Raw genomic sequence first — 22,355 nt, 5'->3', positions numbered from 1 at the left:
CTAGGACTTGAATTCTGGTCATTATATCTGTATATCAAGTTTTTTTTAACCACTAAGCCATCTCTCTATCCACCTACATAGTTTATGTTATAAATAGATTGCTTAAAATTTTATATCTTAAATAGCTTTCATAGTAAGCATATTTAGACACAATTCATTTTTTCTAATGTCTTCAAAGTAGCCAGTCACATTGATTTGCCCTGACTTGTGTAATCAATTTCATACTCACAGATGTTTGGATCAACCTCAAGCTGTGTCCTTCAAAATTCCTGCTTTACAAAAAGGATTATCAGATATTCTAGGCTTATAGGCTGAACATGGATGTCCCAACATTACAGAGGAAACTTGGGTGACTGTCCAGGCAGCCAGATGGCTCTATCATTTCTATAGTTTTGGAAGTTGCTTTCTCTGCACTTCCTGTTTACTCAGGTAATATTTTATCCTTCTTGGTTCTCTGATGGGGATTGAAGACTATATAGTTATAGTTTTACAGTTTTCCTTGTTACCAAATTCAGAAAAGAAACTTACATAAGAAATGTAAAGTTTATAAGGTTGAGAAACATAAATGCTTAAGTTGTTTATCTAAAAAGATGTTTTAAGGTCTAAAAAGATATTTTTTAGGATGGTAATACAAGTTATGACAGAAAGTGGTTTAGGTATAAAACTTTGTACGAACATAGGATAGAAAATACAGTGCTTTCTCTGAATTTGCCAAATACAAATGAACTGGATATTCAAAATGTAATCTTTACTTGATAATTGTTTTTATTGTATATAGTTTTACTAAGTCAAAGTTAAACCTTTTCTTTTTTTTTTTTTTTTTTCTTTTTTTTTTTTTGGTTTTTCGAGACAGGGTTTCTCTGTGTAGCTTTGCGCCTTTCCTGGAACTCACTTGGTAGTCCAGGCTGGCCTCGAACTCACAGAGATCCGCCTGGCTCTGCCTCCCGAGTGCTGGGATTAAAGGCGTGCGCCACCACCGCCCGGCTTTTTTTTTTTTTTCCTTTTCTTTTTATTTAGACAAAAAGGGGGAAATGTTGCAGAATATTTGTACACTGTGTAAAGATGTGTTGCTATGACTGTGTAATAAAAAGCTGAATGTCCAATAGCTTGGCAGGAGAGATAGGTGGGCATTCTAGGCAGGGAGAAAAGAAGATATGAATCTAGAAGCAGGAGAGACACCAGAGAACATGGAGAGGAAACAGTAGGTGAAAGATGGAAGAGAGGTAAAAAGCTACAAGGCAAAATGTAGATTAATAGGAATGGGTTAATTTAAGTTATAAGAGCTAGTGGGCAGCTGGGCGGTGGTGGCGCATGCCTTAATCCCAGCACTCGGGAGGCAGAGGCAGGCAGATCTTTGTGAGTTCGAGGCCAGCCTCGGCTACCAAGTGAGTTCCAGGAAAGGCGCAAAGCTACACAGAGAAACCCTGTCTCGAAAAACCAAAAAAAAAAAAAAAAAAAAAAAAAAAAAATGATTCAAGAGCTAGTGGGACAAGCCTAAGCTATAGGCTGAACTTTCATAATTAATAAGTCTCCTTATCATTTTTTGTGAGCTGGTAGCCCAAAGAAATTCTGCTCATAGGTCTCATGGTGGTACCTATTTGATTACTCAGCCTTATAGGGATGAGTTTCCCTGAACAAAACTTTTCAGGAGGTCTGAGAAGAAGGCCAAGGTGATATGGATTCACAACACGCCCCCACGGTTGGGCATGGTTGCTCATGCCTGGTGGACCTAGTCACTTCTGCCTAGCCATTTCCAGGTCAAAACATCTCGTGTGACCAGGACCCCATGGCTTTGTGATCTACATGCATGCATGGAATAGCCACATGGGCCTGTGTGTGCAGGTGTGGCCCAGAGTTTATAAGCCGGTGCCATATTCCTGGCTCCATCTTTACTCACGTGTCTTTTGCACAGGCCTGTGCACATCTGTCTCTCTCCCTTATCTTAATAAAACTCTTGTTAGTGGATTCTGTCGTATTTTGTGACGTGGTCTTCAGGATCCCAGTCTTCTGGACATTGCCATGATTCAAGATGTAGGTAAGAGATACCATTCAGCAGCAAGACTAGCATGCAGAGGGCAAAAGACAGCTCAAGGCTGCGACCCTTCATGGCAACCACTCACCCCACGGGAACTTCACTGTCTCTCTAAGTCATTTTCTCCAGGGCCCTCCACCCCTGGTCAGCAGGCATAGGGCAGATGGGAGGGTCAGCTACCCGATGGGCTGAGCCATTGGAAAATGAGATATGCTCCCCTTCTTGTAGGTACTCTTCAAGAATCTTACTCTTTGAACTCTTCTTACTGGGCAAGAGGCAAAAGCACAAATTTCAATGCTTTTTCCCAGGCCCAATAGGGCAGGAAGATGGAAAAGTGAGCTAAGGGGTACAGGGTCAGTTCTGTTATCTTGTAGTTAGCCAGAGGGAACTCTAACCAGCTGACTGTGGTTTTCAATGCAAGATGCAGAATTTACCCTTCCTTGTCCTCTGTTTTAAAAAGTTTCTGCACCCCAATAAGCCTCTCTGCCGACGCAGCAACCCAAATCAGACCAAATCAAACTGAATTAGAAAAAGCCTGGGTTTAATGGGTAAAGTGCTCCCAGATGATTTTCCAGCCCCACAGAGAGGAGACAGGGAAGAGAGACTGAAAACCCATGTGTCTGTTTTCTTGGGTGCAGTTTAAATACTCTGTGTCAGTGGTCTTTGGCATCTCTGGGGGAGGAGTGGTGTTTGGCAGGCTGGAGACAGGGCAGGATTTGGGGAGAGAGAGATGGGGTGTGGGGGAGTTGAGGTGGAGCTTCCACCAGAACAGCTGATGGGAACATTACAAATAGATTTTGAACAGAAATGTGCCCAGGGATATTTTCAGAAAAGTCTAGCAATGCGACTTTATCTTCACACCTGCTTGAAATCACTTTAAAAAAACAAACAAAAAAACCACATGCGCCGGGCGGTGGTGGCGCACGCCTTTAATCCCAGCACTCAGGAGGCAGAGCCAGGCGGATCTCTGTGAGTTCGAGGCCAGCCTGGTCTCCAAAGTGAGTTCCAGGAAAGGCGCAAAGCTACAGAGAAACCCTGTCTCGAAAAACCAAAAAAAAAAAAAAAAAAAAAATACCACATGCATAAGCAAGATAGCAATTTTATCTTCTGTGGTATCTTTGCACACATGAGCTGTTCCTTCCTGACTCTAGATCTACAATCTTGAAAGAATGGATAAAATGTCCCTTTTTACTTAAAGGTTGTGCTTGTGTTCAGTCTGAGCACTCAGTTCCCCAGGAGCAGCCTCAGCCACCCCGAGAGACAGCCATTCACTGACTTACTTCCTCCTGCTGTAGGGCCTGAAGGACAGGCTGGGCAAGCAGCCAGCAGAAAAACGACAAGCTCTGCATTTGGAGCTCAGAGTCGGTGCCTCTCTGGGACCTCTGGCAACCTCCAGTCACTCTCCCTTCGAGACCTTGCGATGCTCTGAAGAAAAGTGCAGGAAGCAGCTGCTTTGAACTCACACTGAGATCAAATCCATGTCTACCATGTCTCTGCTGGCAAGTCTTAGTCTCCTAACCTCCCAGTCAGCTTTCTTAGCTACAAATGGTTAAGATGCTCAACAGCAGTTGCCTCCCCCTTGATTTCAGGGCCTTTACCTTACTTGCTCAGCAAGAGCCTGTTGGTGACACTAGCACTAAGAAGTTATCCTAGGGAGAGGTGTGAGCACTGTTGGTGCTTCCCCACACCCACCTCCCCTTTCTTCCTTCCTGGAGAATCCACTTCTCCCCACCCCTCCCCCTTCCTTAAGGAGAAACTGAAGTTATTTCCACTCTGAAAGGAGCAAGCATTCCTTCCCACCCCACCCCACCCCAACCCCTAGTATTTGGGTCAAGAATGAGCCTGTGAAGCAATTCAAACCAACTACTAAAGGTGAGGTTTGCTGTGGAATAATTTCAGAACAGCCCATTGATTCCTCTGCTGTGGCTGTTCCCAGAGATGCGGCACCCCACCACCAGGCACCCCAGGAAAAGGGCTGCAGCTACCAATGGTACAGACCTTCAAACCAGCTACTTCAGATTTTTGTTCTTTATGAGCATTTTAAAGTATTATTATTTAATGCAGTTAACTTAGTGTTTCTTGCCTTTATAGCCAAAGGCACCGTAAGAGTTAAGGAATGATTTGCTATTCCCAGAACTTCTTTGTTTCCGATAAAGCTACCTGGGGCAGCACGCACCACTGAAAAGCAGCCCCACCCCCAGCCCCAGCCCTGAGGGTGAGATGAGAAGGTGATACAATCTGAATTTGTGTGGCTTATTATCAGTGAGCCATTTTGTTTTTCTTAATGAGCCAGAAAATTCAGTACTGTTTCAGTCAATAATGGAATCTCTAGTCCCACCTCTTATTAGAGGTGCTTCTGTGTGTAGTGGACAGCTGTCAGTGCAGGAACCACAAAAAGTCAAAACACAGAGAATGAGTGTCAGAGTGTCCAGCCACAAATGGGACACTTCCTATGCCGAGGCTCAGAACATTGAGGAGGGGGCAGCGACCAGAGTGAACATGACAGGACCACTGTACTCACGAACTCCAACTGCACAAAACCAAGCCAGTCAGCATTCCAGTATGGAGTGGGGATGGACTCCTGAGCTTCCATCCCCAGCTGTTGGCTTCTGGGGAAGGGAGAATCAGTTTTCTTTAAGGGTGTGGCCCCTTCCTGCAATGTGGCTGCTCTCAGCCCCACGCTGGCTTAGCTCATGGGCTTTCCCCTTCTCTCCCGCGCTCTCTTGTGCAGCTGCCTAGATTTCCAGCTTGCTGCCCAGAGGTTTCCTTTTGAACTTCACTAACACTGTCCTTCAGTTTCCTTTCGAGTTCCTTCTTAAATTCTTTTATTAGCAAAACTAAGAACTCCAAGAGGGACCCCAATTTTCCTGGTAAATGTGATTACTCTTGTGGGATCCCCCCTCAAATTTCCAATATTAGTAGGAAGTTCAACACGATGTTTAGGGAACAGAAACTGTTTTTGAGGTGGGTATGCGAACCAGTTTTCACTTGAGATGTAAAGAAGTCAATAACGGAAATCAAGTAGTGGAAAATGCCTGTCTATCATGTTGAATGTGGTCTGGGGTCCGGGAACCCTGACTGGGAGCACTCAGGGAAGGAAGAAAGGACAGATACATAGATACATGTACAGAAAAGTGGGGTGTGTTCTCTGATGGAGTGGCACCTACTACCAACCCAACCCAGAACCTCAAGGTTTGTTTATTATGTATAACACGGGGGAGGGGCTGAAAGGCCTCCATAGGAGGTCTCTGTAGGGGAGGAGTCTCAGTTGCTAGTTAACATGCACACCGATCAACTAATCATACTTGGACAGGAAAAGGCTTTGCTTTTCTGAGACTGACCCAGATAGGAAAAAGCTTTGCCAATTTCCCATGGGTCCGAGATCTTGGTCTTTGTCATGGCTGCATCTATGTCAACAATACACACTCCAGGCTTTCTCTACTCTACTCTACACATCTGTCTATGCCCCTGCTACTGCCTACCACCAAACACAGATGTGTGGAAGAAGGCCAGATGTGTAGCTCTGTTGTAATCAAGTGGGGTAGACCAAGAGAACCTCAGAGATAGCAACCCTGAACTCTGGGATCTCTGTTAATGTGAGCCAACTTTTTGTCCATGAACTCCTGCAGATGAGAAAAATGAACCCTCTAATTAAAACTGATTTTAATTGGGCCCGTTATTTCATACCAGAAATAACCCAATTAACCCCATTAGTGACTGTAGCTACAAGAGCTGAGGCATTAAATTCTTGTTCAAGATAACATTGTAAGATCTGAATCTATCTGCTTTGCCCCCAAAACTTGTTAGAAGGAATCCAAATCACCAAATGAGTCATTCACACTGCAACCCCAGCACGCCATCTCAGAGGAGACAGGTTGAACCACGGCTTATATTCCTGGCTCCCTATTTGCGTTCCCTTGACTGTTGTCTGTCATAAAAGTTGGGTGAAGTCTGTTTACTCTCATGATTGGAGTTTGGCGATCAGCAAGACAGATGGCCTTGGGGAATGTCACAAGCTATGTGTGGGCAAACCAATCAGTGATATGAATATCCTGAAATAATAATGCTCATCCTTGAGTTATGCAGATCACCAGTAATTAGGATCAAAATTCCATGACTTGATCATAAACCCTGACCTGAGTGACAGTGCCCACCAGTCTGTTATCCCTATCTTGTATATAGGCTGTTGTGCACGTGTCATGAGACCCCTAAGCAAGACCACGCCTATACCCAATGCAAAACACACAGGGGTTTATTGATTACAAGCCCCAGCTTGGTCCGCATTCCAGCACTCCCACACAGCGGGTGGAGGAAGAGGGCCCTGAGCTCTCAGAATGAGGGGTTTTTAAAGGGAAAAACCTCAAGCAGGTTGGTACAAGCCTTTGCATCATAGGATTGGTTGAGGGTATGTAACCTTTAAATTTACTGGTTGGGGGTTACAGTTATCATTTTTGGGCAGGCCTGGACAAGTCCCAGGCTTTGTCTTTGAGCTGCCATGGAGGCTGGCTGGCCTAGCACGTACTGACTGTGGGGGCTGACTCAGAGGCCCACGCTTTCACGTTAATTCATGCACAAAGTTCTGAGTTGGTGAGGGGTCCCAGACAGTAAACAACTGACTGAACCTTGAGCAGTCAGAGTACATGCAGAAAGGGAGCTACTGTAAGGACTGTGTCTTTTGTTCACTGCCCTCCCAGAAACTGCTTGCTCAAGTCTCAGGAAACTGGTAACTTAAGATTCCATGTCCAAACTGAAATTGAGGCCTGATCTCTGAGAGAAGACTGAGCAGCCTGTTATGGGATCTGCTTGGTCCTTTCATAGGCCACCCCAATAATAGCCTTTCAGGCAAGATAACTTAGGATAAGGACCTCTCCCACCTTCTGAGCAGCTAGCTCATTGTAGGGAAGTTCTTTCTATTTCATAATCTTACATGCCAACCGCCTGGTTTTAGTTTCGAGATGAGCAGACTGATTCCATGGTAACCTTTACTTGTTTTTTTTCCCCTCTCTTTTGCTCTTTGGGGGGCCTGCCACCCAGCTCCCAAATAAATACACAGAGAGACTTTTTCTTACTTATAAATGCTTTGCCTTAGCTTGGCTTGTTTCTAGCCAGCTTTTCTTAAATTATCCCATCCACCTTATGCCTCTGGGCTTTTACCTTTCTCTGTTTCTATATAACTTTTCTTTCTTTCTTATTCTATGTCTGGCTGGTTGGCTGGGTGGCTGGGTGGCTGGGTGGCTGGGTGGCTGGGTGGCTGGGTGGCTGGGTGACTGGCCCCTGATATCCTCCCTCCTCCTCTCACTCCTCGATCTTTCTTCCCATATTTCTCCTCCCATTTATTCTCTCTGCTTGCCAGCCCTGCCTATCCTTTCTCCTGCCTACCTATTGGCCATTCAGCTATTTATTAGACGAAGAAGGTATTCTCTATCTAGAAGGCTTTAGATTGTTTTGTCTGGTATGATTGTGTTTGGGACTACTCCCTTCCCTGAACTCAACAGCAATGATAAGACACAAAGTGTTTGGAAACACCCACAAAGACTGCAGATACAGGGCCTCTAACTTACATGGAAGCAAAAAACCCACACTAGAGCCCAGGGTCATGGGTGGTAACTTAAGATTCCATGTCCAAACTGAACTTGGATCTTAGAAACTGTGGCAGGAGAAACTGTTTAAATGTGAGGCAGAGCCTATTGGGAAGCAGCGGGTGCCCCTGACCTTCGCTGAATTTCACATGCTGCAAGTCAAGGGCCCTTTCACTCTCCAGTCAGTTTTGGACCTACCTTTCAAAGTTGCTGTGACGATGAAAATCGCTTTTATTAAGTTCCTATCAGTAAGTGTGGCCCACATAGTAAGAGGTGGCTGTCAATGTGACTGATTTCAGCGAACAGGTAGAAGGTGAAGAAGTGCTCTGAGAGACTTTGGGACAAAGTTAACAATCATCTATAGTCAGACCTGTGGAGAGCCAAAGAGCATTCCACAGAGGGCACAGCCACAAACCCAAACCTTCCTGCATCTGGTAACATGTTTACTCACCTGACGCCTCCAGCAGCATTCCTAAAGGTCAACTGTGGTTAGAAAGTAAGCCATGGATCCCTCCAGCCTCTGAAGTGCCCTTTAGTGCCAGTTCAGCCAGGGAGAGTCCAGAGTGGTTCCAGAGTGAGCTTGGATAGACTCTGTAAGGTTTTCTTGCCCCAAAGCATTCCTGTCACTCCTTAGAGCTTATCGGTGCTCACTAATTTACTGTGTTTCCTGAGATGTAGCCTTACAGTTACACAGGTAAATATTTATAAATGACTCTTTTATGTTAGGGGCCCTTTCCCTAACCACTCTCCTGGTGGACCAGCTGCTCTCATTTGGCACCCTTATATACCTCTATTGTACCATCTCACATACTTGATAATATCTGTTTCCATTTTCCATGTCTGTATGTCCCACTTTCCTATGAATACTTAAGGACAGAATTACATATGAGGATGTATGTGTCTGGCCCAGGGTAGGGTAATTAATAAACATTGGCTGCATGAATTCAATAAGGACCCGTGTGCACCTGCTCACTTGTGGGACTCTAATAATGCGAGAATGAATGCATTTTTCTTCCTGTTCTTCAGGGACTTTAGAGACGACGGAAAATTATTTTAAAAGAACAGTGATGAGGCTGGACAGATGGCTCACAGGATAAGAGCGCTGGCTGTTTTTCCAGAGGACCCAGGTTTGATTCCCTGCATCCACATGGTGACTCACAACAGTCTATAACTCCAGTTTTATAGGATCCCACACCCACTTCTGGCTTCTATTGGCACCAGGTATGCATGTGGTGTATAAACATACATGTAGGCAAAATATCTGTACACATAAAAAATTAACTTTAAATTAAAAAACAAAAGGCACTGACATATGATCAGGGCAGAACTTATCATGTGGGCTTAGCTGGGAGGCCTTCTAGTGGGAAGGAGGTGTCTGCTCTGGGGCATTTCCCAGAAGAGCTAATACATAATCTGAATTTGGGACTCACTGGACTAGTAAAAGTCAACTGCAAAGAAAATGGGAATGTGGGGCCCTCTGAGGGTGGGAGAGGCAGAGCACACGGTGAAAAGGGACAGAGCACAGGGATGGCTCGGAGCCCAGGGAGCTGGAGAAAGCAGAAATAGGGGAAAGGCGGGAGGCCACTGGACACAGGGAGGGCCAGCGTGCAAAGTATCTCCGCAGGGAATCCGAAGAAACCCACATGGTAGTGCTAGCATTCTAAAGACTGTCCAGCAGCACCACAGCAGTCTGGGAGGCCATGGTAAGGAGATCAAGTGAGGTAACAGGAGGGCTGGGCCCCCAAGAATGGTGTGGCATTCGGCAGAGGTGTTCAGACCCAGATGAGACCTGGGAGGCAGACCTAGGACAGCTTGGATATTTTGTGTAAGAAAAAGCAGAAGGCAGTAAAGATGCCTCCAACTGCCTGCCCTAGCCACAAGAAGGATGACAACACTTAGAGGGGGTTAAGCAGGTACCAGAGAAAGTTGGGTATAGTCGGATTTTCCTTTGGGCTGCCAGCTCACAAATGATGATACAGACTTATTATTAATTATAAAAGCTTGACCTTAGCTTAGGCTTGTTTCTAACTAGTTCTTATAACTTAACTAATATTTTTAAATCTATTATTATTATTATTATTTTAATCTACTATTATGTTCTTCCATGAGGCTCATTACCTCATCTCCACACTGTCCATCCTGCTTCCTCCTGACCTGGCTCTCTCTGCCCAGAAGTCCCACCTATACTCTCCTGCCTAGCTATTGGCCATTCAGTTTTTTATTACACAATCACAGCAATACATTTTCACACAGTGTATAAATATCCCACAACAGCTGATTGCTTGAGCACTAACCCAGTGAGGCTGGGAGGCTGAAGGAAGCTTCAGGTGGGTCTCCTCAGCAGCTGCATTCTTGAGGCTTGGAAGAGAGGTCCAGACAAGGAAAACAAATGCAATATTCGTCATCAAACAGTGGTAGCTGGAACCACATGTGGGAAAGATCCTACCGGGGGATATCATATGCACAGGTAAAGTTCTCAAACAAGGAGTTAGGCCAGAACATTCAGATGTACCAGAAGGAAAAACAGACCATGCTCCAATTAGCATTGGGAAGGAGAGGGCTTCTAGAGGGGCTACTGATCAAAATAAAATCCTGCCAATCAAGCAAGAATGGGAAAAAGCCTGACAAATGTTCATTAGTGGCCCATTTTTTCGTCCCTCACAAGCCCGTGGTCACAACCACTGCAATAGCACATATTTCCATAGAGGACGAGCTTCTTGTCATCATCTGCACAGGAACGTGACCTCTCCCCGGAAGAGTGTCTTCATGCCCCACTGTTCCAGAAGAGCCCTGGTGTCTCATAAGGGCCAAAGAGAGTCCATATCTGCTCCTCTGCACATACATACCCTCTCAGGGCCCCCGGCTCTTGAGGAAAGGCCTCACTTTGGGGCCCTACCAGGTCCTCACTGAAACACCCGTGGTCTCTACAAGTCTGCACTGATCCGCAATGCCAACGCCAACACAGCAGAGGATCCTGTAGGCACATTTTCCCCACTGAGCTGCAGCCACAAGTTCTCTGAGAAATCGAGTACACCCTCTGCCACATTATCTGTTGTCTCCATGTCTCCTCCTGTGTCTCACCAAAACACATTCTTCAGCTTGTGCTCTAACCCCATTTGTCCGTGGCTTCAGATATTAGACTCGGGTTGAGCTTCGGGACAGACAACAGAGGTCCCCATATCCAGGTGAAATATGGTGAACTCCAACCCAGACACTGTAAAATTAGAGCTACAGCACTGACAGAAAAAGGCCCTCATCTGTCTGGAGTTTGGAGTTAGGGGAGTTAGCCCCACGTGACTCTGTGCAGACAGGTCTCTTGGGAGGTTTCGTGGTTCTGCAGATGCTAAATTCACACTCAGACTTCCGGGTTAGGCTGGTCTGAACACCTGGTTCCAGAACTGAGTAAGCAAGCTGAGACAATTTGGCAGAAGGTGATAAGGAGGGTCAGACTGCAAGGTGATTAGGAGAGAGGAGGCAAGGAAAACACAGGCAGCGAATGTCGGGGAAGGGTACAGGGTGGACACGCAAGAGATGGAAGGCCATCGTGTCCTCAACCATGAGCTGGGAGAGACCAGACCAGTCAAATTCTTAGGAAATGGGGGCTGCAGGAAGGGGAAGACCAGAGAGAGAGGTGCTGAAGGAGACAGACTCTAAAAATCCGCCTGCACCATGTCCAGGCCTCAGGAGGCCTCTGGGAGAGGCTGGCATCAGGAGGCTAAGGTGAGGAAAATGAGCAGGATATGACTTTACCCCAGGCTTGTTCTGGAGGGCTGGGAGGTCCCCAGCCCTGCCATGGACCAGTCACCTCAGCCATGCAGCCCTGCCACACCTGTTGGGTGTGACAGAGCTTCCTCTGAACACCTGCCTTGCCTCCTAAAGATACTCTGGTTCAGTGTGAAACTTGCCGCTGGCTTGGAAACCTGATTTAGTCTGATAATTTTCTCTTTGAATGGCTTTCCTAACTCAGCCCATGCCTCCTGGAGCACCTTGGCTCACTGTGAAAACAAGTCAGGCAGAAAAAGATCCTCATTCTGTCTGGAGCTTGAGGTCAGGGGTTATGTGAGAATTTGTTTCCTCACTGAACTGCTTGCTGTTCAAAGGTTACCAAAACTAAGGCTTTTGGGATGAGACAGGTGTATCAAAGGCATAGCTTGCCAGGTAGGTCCTGTGGCAAAGTGCAGTCACAATCTATGGTGTGGAAAGGGGCACACTGTTCAGTGTGGCATCGGTACTGTACACTCACTTTTCACACACGCAAGTCCAGATGGCTTTGCTACCATACATATTCTTACATGCCAAGAGCCAGTTCCACTGATCACACAACACCCACCTTATAAGTCAAACAAATGCCGGGGCAACCCCCAGCAGTCTAGTCACCATTTCCACCCCACTTCCTATGAATGCCAAAGCTTTCCTGAGTGATTGTGTTTACATGTTTAATACAACCATGTCTCCAAAAGAGAAAAGAATTTCCTCTAAGAGGTCCCAGCCTCCTCCAGAAGCTGTCAGTGCAGTCCTGCCACCTTCAAGGGTGACTGAGCTCCGATCCCTACTATTGGACAGACATTGCCAAAGGCGGAGAGCACAAAGACAGCCTGGCCTATGTATTATGGATTAAACAGCAAGTGTGCATTCCTAGGCCTAGCAACTGGTGAATCATACCAGAATGAATTGACTTTGGGGCTGGCCCTTTAAAACTGAATCATCCTGCTGGTTGACTCCTCCTCCAAGGAGGTTCCTTATTAAATGAGAGCTGTGGCTAAGCCACGTTTTACACCCGACCAGTACCTTCAACTGAGCGGTCCTCCTGGGGAAGCTGCACCCTGTCAGTATGGCTCAGGAGTTTGTGAACCGCAAGATCCAGCCTGGGAAGGTGGTCGTGTTCATCAAGCCCACCTGCCCCTACTGCCAGGAGACACAAGAAATCCTCAGGCAATTGCCTTTCAAACAAGGGTTTCTGGAATTTGTGGATATCACAGCTACCAACAACACCAATGAGATTCAAGATTATTTACAGCAGCTCACCGGAGCGAGAACAGTGAGTGTGTTCAAACACTAAGGAAAGGCTCGAGGGTTGCTGTTTCCTTTCAGAGATGTGCAGACATCTGTGCCTTTTCTAGGTTGCCACTACCGGGACTCTGTCCTTCAAAGCATCCAGAGGGCTCTCCAGGGCCTGGGGGAGGGACCTGAGGGAAGACACTGGTCAGCTGAGCAGGCAGCAGGACTGGCTGCCTTGCAGGACCAGGAGGCAGCACAGGGATGTATGGTGCCCGGTCAGTGGGCCTGGCAGCCGAGCTGGAGGGTTCACTGTGCGGCTGAAGGCTTTGTTTGAAGCACTGTTTTGAATGACAGGGCAGGGACCAGCTGCGAGGCTGGTGTGACCTTCAGCTTCTCTGTCAAGGAACACATGTCTGCCCTCTGTTTGCATGTGTCTTGGTGGGCTTTGTGAGCTTGCATTTCCTTTTCTCTAGGCTTTCTTTCTTTATCACCTGGTTTGTTGATTCTTATCTAGCTCCACCCACTAGAAAAAGAAGCCTCTGCTCCCCCATTTGCCCCTTTTGCTGCCTTAATTATAGGATATTTCAGGCCCGCTGCTGTTCAGGCCTGGTTATCACACTAACTTTCTGAAGGATCTGACAGTTTCTTGCCTCAGTGACCCGGGCTGCGTGACGAGAGGGCACTTCAGAATCCTGTTCTGCAAATACACTGTGTGGCTCTCTAAGAACCTCTTCTTCCCCCAGAGAAGGCTTCCTTTGTGCCGGAGCTGCTGGTGGGATGCCCAGCCTAACGGACTCTGGTGCTGGAAGGGCGAGCTTGTCTCACTGTTACTGGAGTGGGGGACAAAGCCTAGGATCTGGCAGCCCCAACAAGCCAAGAACCTTGGCCACCTGCCTCCAATACCAATTAAAGAGACACGTGACAGTGAAAAGCAGAGAGAAGAAACTTATTCAGTGAGGCTTCCCTGGGAAGATGAATAGAGAGGTCCAGTGACTCCCAAGTCTATAAAGTTTAGGGGGGGGGGGTGTGTACCCACGTTTGTGAGACAGCCCAGAGGCTATCTTTGGGTGACTTCTTCTATCACTCACAATCATCAAATTTTTGAGAGTGGGTCCTTCACTGAATATGGAGTTCACAGGTTGGGCTGCATTGGCTGCAGCCAGAGAATCCCTAGGGTCCTTCTATCTGGGCCTCCCTAATACTGTGACTTGCACCCAGCCTTTTCTGTGGAATCTGGGGGATAAAACTAAGGTCCTCGCTCTCATGGGCGAGCACTTTACCAACTAGCCATCTGCCCAGCCTAAGGTATAGGTTCAAATAGAAGGCTGGAGGTTTATAGGCCCAAGGTGAGGTCCTCACCCACTATTGACTAATCCTTGTTATCTCAGGTCCAGCTGGTCCTGGAAGGGCCTCAGAACTGTGAAATCTCTTCCAGTCAGGCAGGTTCCTACACTAGCTGGTATCAGGACTTCCGCCCTTCCCAGCACAGGGTTTCTGGGGAAATTAGTTTTGAGGCCCATCGTTTAGACAGTCTGATAGCCAAAGGGAGAGGCACAGGGTCTTAAGTCCCTTTTGGGGCACCTTGTAGGACAGTGTTGTCAGAAACACATTTCCTACTTGGGGTTTAGTGTAACTTTCATGATTTTCTCTGTGATCTGGGTATAAAGCCTTGGAATTGTCTCATTCAAAAATCTGTATGCTAGTGCAGATCAAGAGTGTGCTTATTTTACAGCTGTAGGATGAGGTCTTGGAGCAGAGACGAAAGCAGAGAGTGGGAAGAACAGAGAAGTGTGAACACGCTACAGGCCCCTGCACTGGCTCCCACAGGGGCCTTCTGGACAGTGGTTCCCAAACTTCGCTAGCCAACGGAATCACCTGGGAACTTTTCAGACAATCCCATGCTCAGGTCATACTCCGAAGTAGCCTCCTAAGAGCAGAGGTGGGGGCCAGCCATCAATAATAGTGTGAAAGATCTGTAGGTGGTTCCATCTACAACAGGATTAATGATAATGCTGTCTTAGCCTAGCAGCACCTCTTCTGGAGGGAAAAAAAACCCTTCATTTAACAGATGTTTGCACGGATTTGAAAAATCAACACTCTTTTGTGGTGGCCTTTTAAGTCTAAAATTTCAAAAGAGGTAGGGGTGTGTGTGTGTGTGTGTGTGTGTGTGTGTGTGTGTGTGTGTGTGTGTTATATTCATGTGTGTATATATGAATGTGTGGCAACCAGAGGTAGACCTCAGGATTTGTTTTTCAATTACATCTCCACATTAGTTTTTTTGAGGCAAGGTCTTGCTGAACCTGCACCCTTGCAGTTTTGGTTAGACTGGCTAGCCTGTGCGCCCGTGGGATCTACTGTCTCTGCACCCCACTCCCAGGATTGTGCACCGCCATGCCTGGCTTTTACAAGGCTGCTGAGAATCTGAACTCAGGGCCCTCATGCTGTTTTTGAGCCATATCCCTGATCCTGTAGATATACTCCCACCCTCACCCCCAACCCCCTCTAATAGGTTTTTGAGTCAAAATTCAAATGCATGAAAAACCTCCTACCTTTTAAAATGTGCACTTTTGTATAGGAGACAATACAATGAATTGTATATTTGGGAGGTGGCAGTGATGTGCTTACAAAGAAAGTTGACTAGGAAAGGTGAGGCAGGATGTGGGCAGCAGGTCACTGTTTTAAATGGAACCATCAGGGCCTCACTAAGGTGAAGGAAAAAGCAGACAAATAGTAAGGGCTAGCATGTGTGCCAGAGTGTGACTGGTGTCCCATGGAGTCAGGAGGCTGGCATGACAGGACACTAGGGGTTAGAGTAAGAAGAGTTAGATCTGAGGCCTTAAGAAGACCTCTAACCTCTGGTTAACCAGCTTGTGCTGCATGTGAGCAAGGCCGCTGCTGGATTTTCAGAGTGACTTGATTTGACTCTTGGAAGGGTCATTCTGGTCACCGTATGTCATCAATGCAAAAACTGCTCTCACCTCAAAGGAGATCAGTTATTCTAGAGTCAAGTGAAAGGTCACGGTCTGAGCCGATGGAGCTGGGTTGTTACCTCAGCATCCACGTTCCAGGGCAGAAGTAGTTAAGTTTTATAGTAGCAGAATAAAGAGAGCCAGATGAAGCACTTTTTAAAAAGCTTGGAAGGAACATCAAAAGCAGCAAGTTATAGCCGTGCAGATAGATGTTGTGTGATAGCATTCTTACCCTTCTGGCTGATAGCTGAAGGGTTTTGTTAAGTTACTACATTCCGAAGATGCTTATGTGTTCATCAAGTCTGACACTGAGGTCGGCAAATGTGGTAGTTTGGAAGAAAATGGCCCTCAAAGGGAGTGGCATTAGGAGGTATGGCTTTGCTGGAATAGGTGTGGTCTTGTTGGAGGAAGTGTGTCAATGTGAGGCAGGCTTTGAGGTAGGTCTCTTCTCAAGCTTTACTCAGTGTGGCAGTCAACTCAACTTCCTGTTGCCCATAAGATGTAGCACTTTGAGCTCCAGCACCACGTTTGCCTGCAGGCCATGCTCCCCACCATGATGATAACTGACTGACCCTGTGAACTGTAAGGCAGTCATTCCAATTAAATGTTTTCCTTATAAGAGTTGGCATGATCCTAGTATCTCTTCACAGCAATCAAAAAGCCCAGCTGAGACAGAAAAGTAGGCTAGAGATCATTCAAGATTGTAAAGTTGGCCCTGAAACATCCACAGTCCACAGGCTTCAGTCATGGAAGCTCTAATCGGTCTTCCGCCTCTGCCTACTGGGGTACTTTCCAGGAATCTTTCACAGGAACAAGAGACTGTAGGAGGAACAGGGTCTGGCCTGACACTGAAAGACAGTCTGAGGCTACACAGAATCCAGGCGAGAATGGCAGAAGGGGAAAGTTGAAGGAGCGTTGAGTAGCTGCGTCTGAGGAAACCTGGCCAACGATGGTCAGAAGTGGAGATGCAGGGGCTGGGAAGATGGCTCAGTGGATAAAATATTTACCTTTCAAGCATAAACAAAAGAAGCAGCTGTGCTTACATGGCAGCCTGCTTGTAATCCCAGCACAGGAGGAGCAAGGACCCTGCCTCAGTTAAAAAAAAAAAAAATCAGGAAGACATTGTCAGCCTCTGGCCTGAACACACACAGGAAGTAAACCCTAGGGTACAGGGAATGCTGGGAAAACCCATTCCAGGAAAACCCAGATCAGTGTTTCCCAGTTTGATTTCAGATTGAAAGTTCTTCCTCCTCTGAGCAGACTGACTCAACTTCCTCCCCAGGAGAGGGGTGGGCCAGAGGTTTGAGTGACAGATACTTCTTCCTCTCCCTCAGCCTGAATGATTGAACACACCTTTGCTGATGACCCCACTGGGAGGGGTTAGGGGTGGGGTGGGAGGGGTTAGGGGTGGGGTGGGGTGGGAGGGCAAAGTTTCTTCAGGCTTTAAGGCAAACTAGCTTCAGACTGTACAAAAAACTAGGGTACAGCCAGATTTCAGGGACTGTCTCAGGCAGCACTATAGGGCTTGGAAGGGGACAGGGGAGTGTGCGTGTGTGTGTGTGTGTTGGGGGGGGGGGGTTGTGGGGAGGGCCCTCAGTCACCTTGGGAGAAATCAGGGGCTGTTCTGTGTAGACCAGTGATTGAAAGGTGACCAGCACCTTAGAAATGTTTAGCAATTCAAACTCCTGGACCTTAGCTCATTATGTCTGAATCTCAAATTGGGGCTTGGAAGAAGAAATCTGCATCTTATTTAACCAGAACTTGTAGGATTCTGATTCCCAGTCAAGGGGAGAACAGCTCCAGGAGCCAACCTTTTGCTTTTTGTGGCATTCTTGCCACTGGAATTAGCTCAAACCCTCAGTGGATCAAATGTTTTTACCTCACAAGCTTGAGGGCAGCAGTTTAGATTAAACCCCAGAACCCACACAGGACAAAAAAAAAAAAAAAAAAAAAGACAGCTTATGCCACCAGCACAGGGGGCCCGGGAGCAGTAAACCTGCCTCGGTGTTTAGAAACACAGTGATCCAGGGAGTCACTCAGTGTCAGCCTTTGGCTTCCACACACAGGAAGAAAAACAGGGATGTAGGAAGCCAGAGGGATCGTGACGACTGCTTGAATCATTTTTGAAAATACAGACACTCAAAAATAAATACATGGTCTCCTTAATTAATTTAACAAGTCATTATCTTCAACAGAACATAATGTGGGTACAACACAGCACCCCAAGTGTGAGGAGATGGGAACAAAAAAGGCCCAAACTTGGGGGCCTCCTTTCCTGTCAAACAGCAGCCAGTATTCCGTGGCGATTTTAGGGTTCTTTCCCCATCTTTCTGCACGTTTCTCCTTGTAGCAAACGGAAGCAAGGTTGTGTCACTCTCCTTTACAAAATCCCCCACAGCCACCCTGCCTTCCCTGAGCAGCCAGCCTCTCCTGGGGTTGAAGGACACTCGCCAGGCAGACCTGCCAAGGGTTCTGTGGGCTTTTTCTAATTGTCAGGCAAAGGAGTAGCTTACAGATTTTGGATTGTGGCACGGTGTTTTGGTTTCGTTATCAGCTTTCTAATTTTTAAGTCCCAGTTCTCCCTCTCTATAAAACAAACAGAAAACATGCTACTAGGATTTATCCACAGTAATTCAACCTCTTTTCTCATCCTCACATTTTAAATAATTCACTTTGAAGTTCTGTATCTTCTGAGGAAAATAGGATGCTCTGAAAACCATTCTCATTCTGTTCCCCTAACCCCCGCTCGTCTGTGTGTATGACCCTTGTGTTCAGAGGGCCTGCTACTTCCTGATCACTCGGTTCCTTAGAATCCCTTTCTTCACTGCCAGTCTGCCTGCATGTGACGTCCCTGGTTTGGACATTACCTGGCCACAGTGAGGGCATGTCCTCTTTCCTAGGGAGTCTGAAGTCCTCTTCGTGTCTGATGAGTGTCTGAGCAGGGTCCTATGGAGGGGAAGTGACTCGAGAGAGGAACCGATTCCACAAGTACATTTACCAGTCAGTCTGGCCAGCGAGCCAGACCAGATCAATTTCCTTGACCCAGAGCTGCAGCATTTAGATATTTTACCAACAGCAAGGGACTACAGGAGACTCAAAACAGCACAATACTGTCTTCTAGTTGAGGACAGTGCACCTGTGTTTTAATAACAGGGAGATGCAATATTTAATAAGCCTGGACCTACCCAGCTCCTGATTGCTGGGGTTTAGTAGATGGTCTCAGGTCTGGTCCCAACTGCAAGAGAGCCAAAGGAAGCCTGATGCTCTCACTGTGTCAATAAGAATTTGTTCCTGACATATGTCTGTAAAAAAAAACTGTTAATGCCCAGCTCACTCGATCTGAAAACCTTTTTCCTACCTGGGGCTGAGGATTCAACTATGCTCAGTAGTTCTGCCTCTGAGCTACAACCCAGCCCTAGTAACTTTTTTTAATGACTGTTTCCACTCTTAGAGCATTTTTAAAAAAGATTCTTCAGAAGATTGTAAAGCTGTTTGTGAAGCTTAGTATGGTGGGCAACACTGGGGAGGGTGCCGAGGCTCCTTAACTGTGCTGACTTTTTGCTGCTGCAGGTCCCTCGCGTCTTCATTGGTAAAGACTGTATAGGTGGATGCAGTGATCTGATTAAAATGCAGAAGAATGGGGAGCTGATGACCCGCCTGAAGCAGATCGGAGCTCTGCAGTAATGAAGGGGGGGCAGGTGAGTCTGGACCGGGTTATTGAGAGGCTGTGGCTTGTGCTCACTTCGGCAGCACGTATACTAAAATTGAGAGGCTGTGGCATTCTACTGCCGTTTTCTGTAATGTGGTAGGAGGACATTCTGGGTTGGGGTGATCTGAGGAACTGAGACAACACTAATGGATGAATTTTACATTTTACAGAGAGATGAATTGAACTAATGAGAAAATCCTTTCAATGTACCTTTATTTAACAAATGTATTGTGTTAGACACAGTACTAAACATAAATACGCACAAAAAAATGGAACGTCCAGTCCCTAGAAATAGACAGATCACAAACAACTAAATCATTCCTGAAGCAAACAGAATAATATGATGGGATGTGCCGGGGGTGGGGCACTTGCACCTAAGGGCGGCAGAGGATGGTCTTTCCCAACAGGAGCTGCCTGGCAAGGATTCAGCCAGCTAAAGATGGAGGGGGATTTGGGAAGCAAGGGGGGCACTTCCAAGGGATAGTAGAAAGCAAGATTTAAAAAGGGACATTGGGGAGGAAGTAAGAACTGTAGACAGGGAGGGCCACAGCACAGAAGCCATGAGGAGGGATTGTGATTTCAGTGCAAGGCGAAATGAAGGGTTCTCGTTTGTTTATTTTTCTTGTGTTTATATGTGAGGTAGATCTGACTTCTCAAATGCCAAATTGGAAACCTAAAGGAGATCTTGGCCCAGTGGAAAACTACAGAGAGATGAATTGTTTAGAAAGGACCCAGTGTTGCTGAGAAAATTGAGGTCCCCTCTTGGGGTTCTTAGCCTTACTGACAAAAGAATTTAAGAATGGACTCAAAAGAACAATTTTATTAGAATTCAAGAGAAAAACTTCAGGGTGGGCAAGTTGTAAATCTTGGCCATTGCCAGAAGAGGAACATGGAGATAGAAACGAAAAAGCCACTTCCTTTGAGCTAAGTGGGCATGGGAGTCAGGAAGGAGAAGTGAGTGAAGCCTAAGTGTGAGGGAAAGCATGCTCAGAACAGAGACAGAAGGAAGGAGAATCCGAGCTCTTCTGCGTGATTCAGAAAAACCGGCAGCTTACAGAGCTGCATGTCTGTAAGAGACTGCATCAGTAAGAAAGGAAAACACCATCTCATTGAAGGGATAATTATTCTTCCTATTCCCTTAGCATGGTTTGAGGTGGGCCTTCCTTCTTGAAGGTGGTCCTTTGGACAGGTGATGGGCCAGCCCAACTGGATCAACACTTAAGGGAGGAGACAATGGCATGTCTCCACTGAGAGGTAGATTCCACTCTTTTGGAGGGGGCAACAGCTTTCCCTTAATGGATCTTCAATGCTATAGTAACACCAGGATGCCTTGGGTCTGATGAGTAACCTCTCTGTGTCCTCCAGGACCAAGGCTAGCAAGCTTCCAGGGACTCATAGACAGAAAGACTCAAGTGTTTATTTATGGAAGAAGAAAGTAATGATTTTTCTTTTCCTTTTTTGAGAAAGGGATTCTCTGTGTAGCCCTGACTATCCTGGAACTTACTCTGTAGACCAGGGTGGCCTCAGACCCACAGAGATCCTCTTGCCTCTGCCTCCCCAGTGCTGGGATAAAAGACGTGGGCCACCACCACCTGGTGAAAGTAATGATTTTTTTTTTCTCAAGACAGGGTTTTTCTGTGTGTAGCCCTGGCTGTCCTGGAACTCAGTAGCCCAGGCAGGCCTTGAACTCTTAGAAATCCATCTGCCTCCCAGTGAAAATAATTATTCTTTAACATCAAAGTTCTTTGAGAGGCTGCATGACTCACAGATCAACAATTTATGCTTTTGACAATTCATATATGTTGTTTGTGGTGGTCACTCAGGCTGGGTGGCTAGAAGGAAGGAGGTCTGTAAGGAATACAGTTGAGTCTCTAGGCCTAAAATAGTCAATAGACATCTTTGGATCCCTATTTGCAATGTCACAGCTGGTGAGCACTGTCTGTTCAGGGTACCTTTCTGCACTCACACTGAGTTCTAAGTCACTAAAAATCCAGTTAGTGGTACCCATTTGCTTCTATTCTAGAACGTGTTTAGCAGTTTAGGCTGAGGTTAAGAATGAAACGGAGAAATGCATTCCCCGCTCCCTGTGCTAAGTGTGCGTGCTAGACTCAGAGTGTGTCAGCATCGTTCTTCCATCCTGTGCTGTCCCTGTGCTGGGCCTGTTTTCCTGCAACTCCCGCCCAAGGCCACCTGTAGTTGATGTGTCTAAACGACTGGTTCAGGAGGGGAGACCGAGTTACTTATGATGTGAAATCTAGTTCTTTGTCTCTTTTCCACCCAGAAGACCCCATGCTGACAGCAGCTGTCCAGCCATGCTGATGCCAATGCCGGAGAGCTGACCTGAATCAAAAAGAATGCCAGTATTTCCTGGTGACTGGGATTTTGAACAAAAACAGCTTTTATTTCTTCTTTTCCTCAGTGCTAAAAACTGTTGCAATTTGCTTTAACCTTGCAGCCAAGAAGCTTAGCAGACCACACTAGTTAGAATATGCATTCTTCATGTACCACCATATCTCTACCTCTAAGCCCACAATTCTCAACCAAGTTTGTCTAAATCTCCAGTGATTCCGTTGCTGGTTCTCTGCTAGTACTGGTCAGCTGAAATAATTTTCCAGAACTCAGCTTCATAAAGTGTTATTAAATCATTGTAAACTTGTTTTCAGTCACACACATGCATCTCCCTCCCACACCCACCTCACTTCAGCAATGACTGCTCTGAGTCAGTGTGCTCGATCTTGCCCTGTCCCAGAACTCAAGATAATCCACACTTACATGAGAATACCAAGAAAATCCCAAGCAGCTGTGTGTTGATCTGAGTTAGACTAAAAGCAAAATTAAATATGAAATGCAAAATTAGAAAACCCTGCTTCCAAGAATGTCTATGAAAAAGAAAAACAAACAAAAAACAAGAATGTCTGTGAAGGAAGTCAAGTTTTCGAAATTCCTTCCACCCACACTTTGATGTTCTGTTTTGATGTCTTGCAATGATGTTTAATTGTTGAAACTGCAGGTCCCTTCTCTGTCTCAGTGAGAGGGCTCATTCCTAATAAAGGTGTACCTGGAAATGA

General features: G+C 46.4%; 1 protein-coding gene across 2 annotated transcripts; it reads left to right on the top strand.

Moving 5' to 3' along the window:
• The first annotated feature begins 12,356 nt into the window (after nucleotides 1-12,356).
• Nucleotides 12,357-22,355, top strand: Glrx (glutaredoxin). Of its 2 annotated transcripts, none has more exons than XM_052743735.1 (3): nucleotides 12,357-12,649; nucleotides 19,149-19,276; nucleotides 21,572-22,355. In XM_052743735.1, the coding sequence occupies exons 1-2, from the start codon at nucleotides 12,443-12,445 to the stop codon at nucleotides 19,260-19,262; spliced, it is 321 nt and encodes a 106-aa protein (XP_052599695.1). In that variant the 5' UTR covers nucleotides 12,357-12,442; the 3' UTR covers nucleotides 19,263-19,276; nucleotides 21,572-22,355. The 2 variants fall into 2 exon arrangements, with proteins under 2 accessions (XP_052599695.1, XP_052599694.1); XM_052743734.1 differs by having other exon boundaries at nucleotides 12,359-12,649; nucleotides 21,569-22,355.

This window comes from Peromyscus californicus, unplaced genomic scaffold, assembly GCF_007827085.1.
Source record: "Peromyscus californicus insignis strain IS unplaced genomic scaffold, ASM782708v3 Scaffold_18__1_contigs__length_77618521, whole genome shotgun sequence".
Classification (NCBI taxonomy): domain Eukaryota; kingdom Metazoa; phylum Chordata; class Mammalia; order Rodentia; family Cricetidae; genus Peromyscus; species Peromyscus californicus.
This window is presented reverse-complemented; position numbering and strand designations above follow the sequence as displayed.

What these genes read in the sequence shown, in the direction of transcription:
- Glrx (XM_052743735.1), top strand. Translation starts at nt 12,443, where the DNA reads ATGGCTCAGGAGTTTGTGAACCGCAAGATCCAGCCTGGGAAGGTGGTC. An exon ending in AGCTCACCGGAGCGAGAACA is followed by an intron (nt 12,650 to 19,148) that starts GTGAGTGTGTTC and finishes TTGCTGCTGCAG; the next exon opens with GTCCCTCGCGTCTTCATTGG.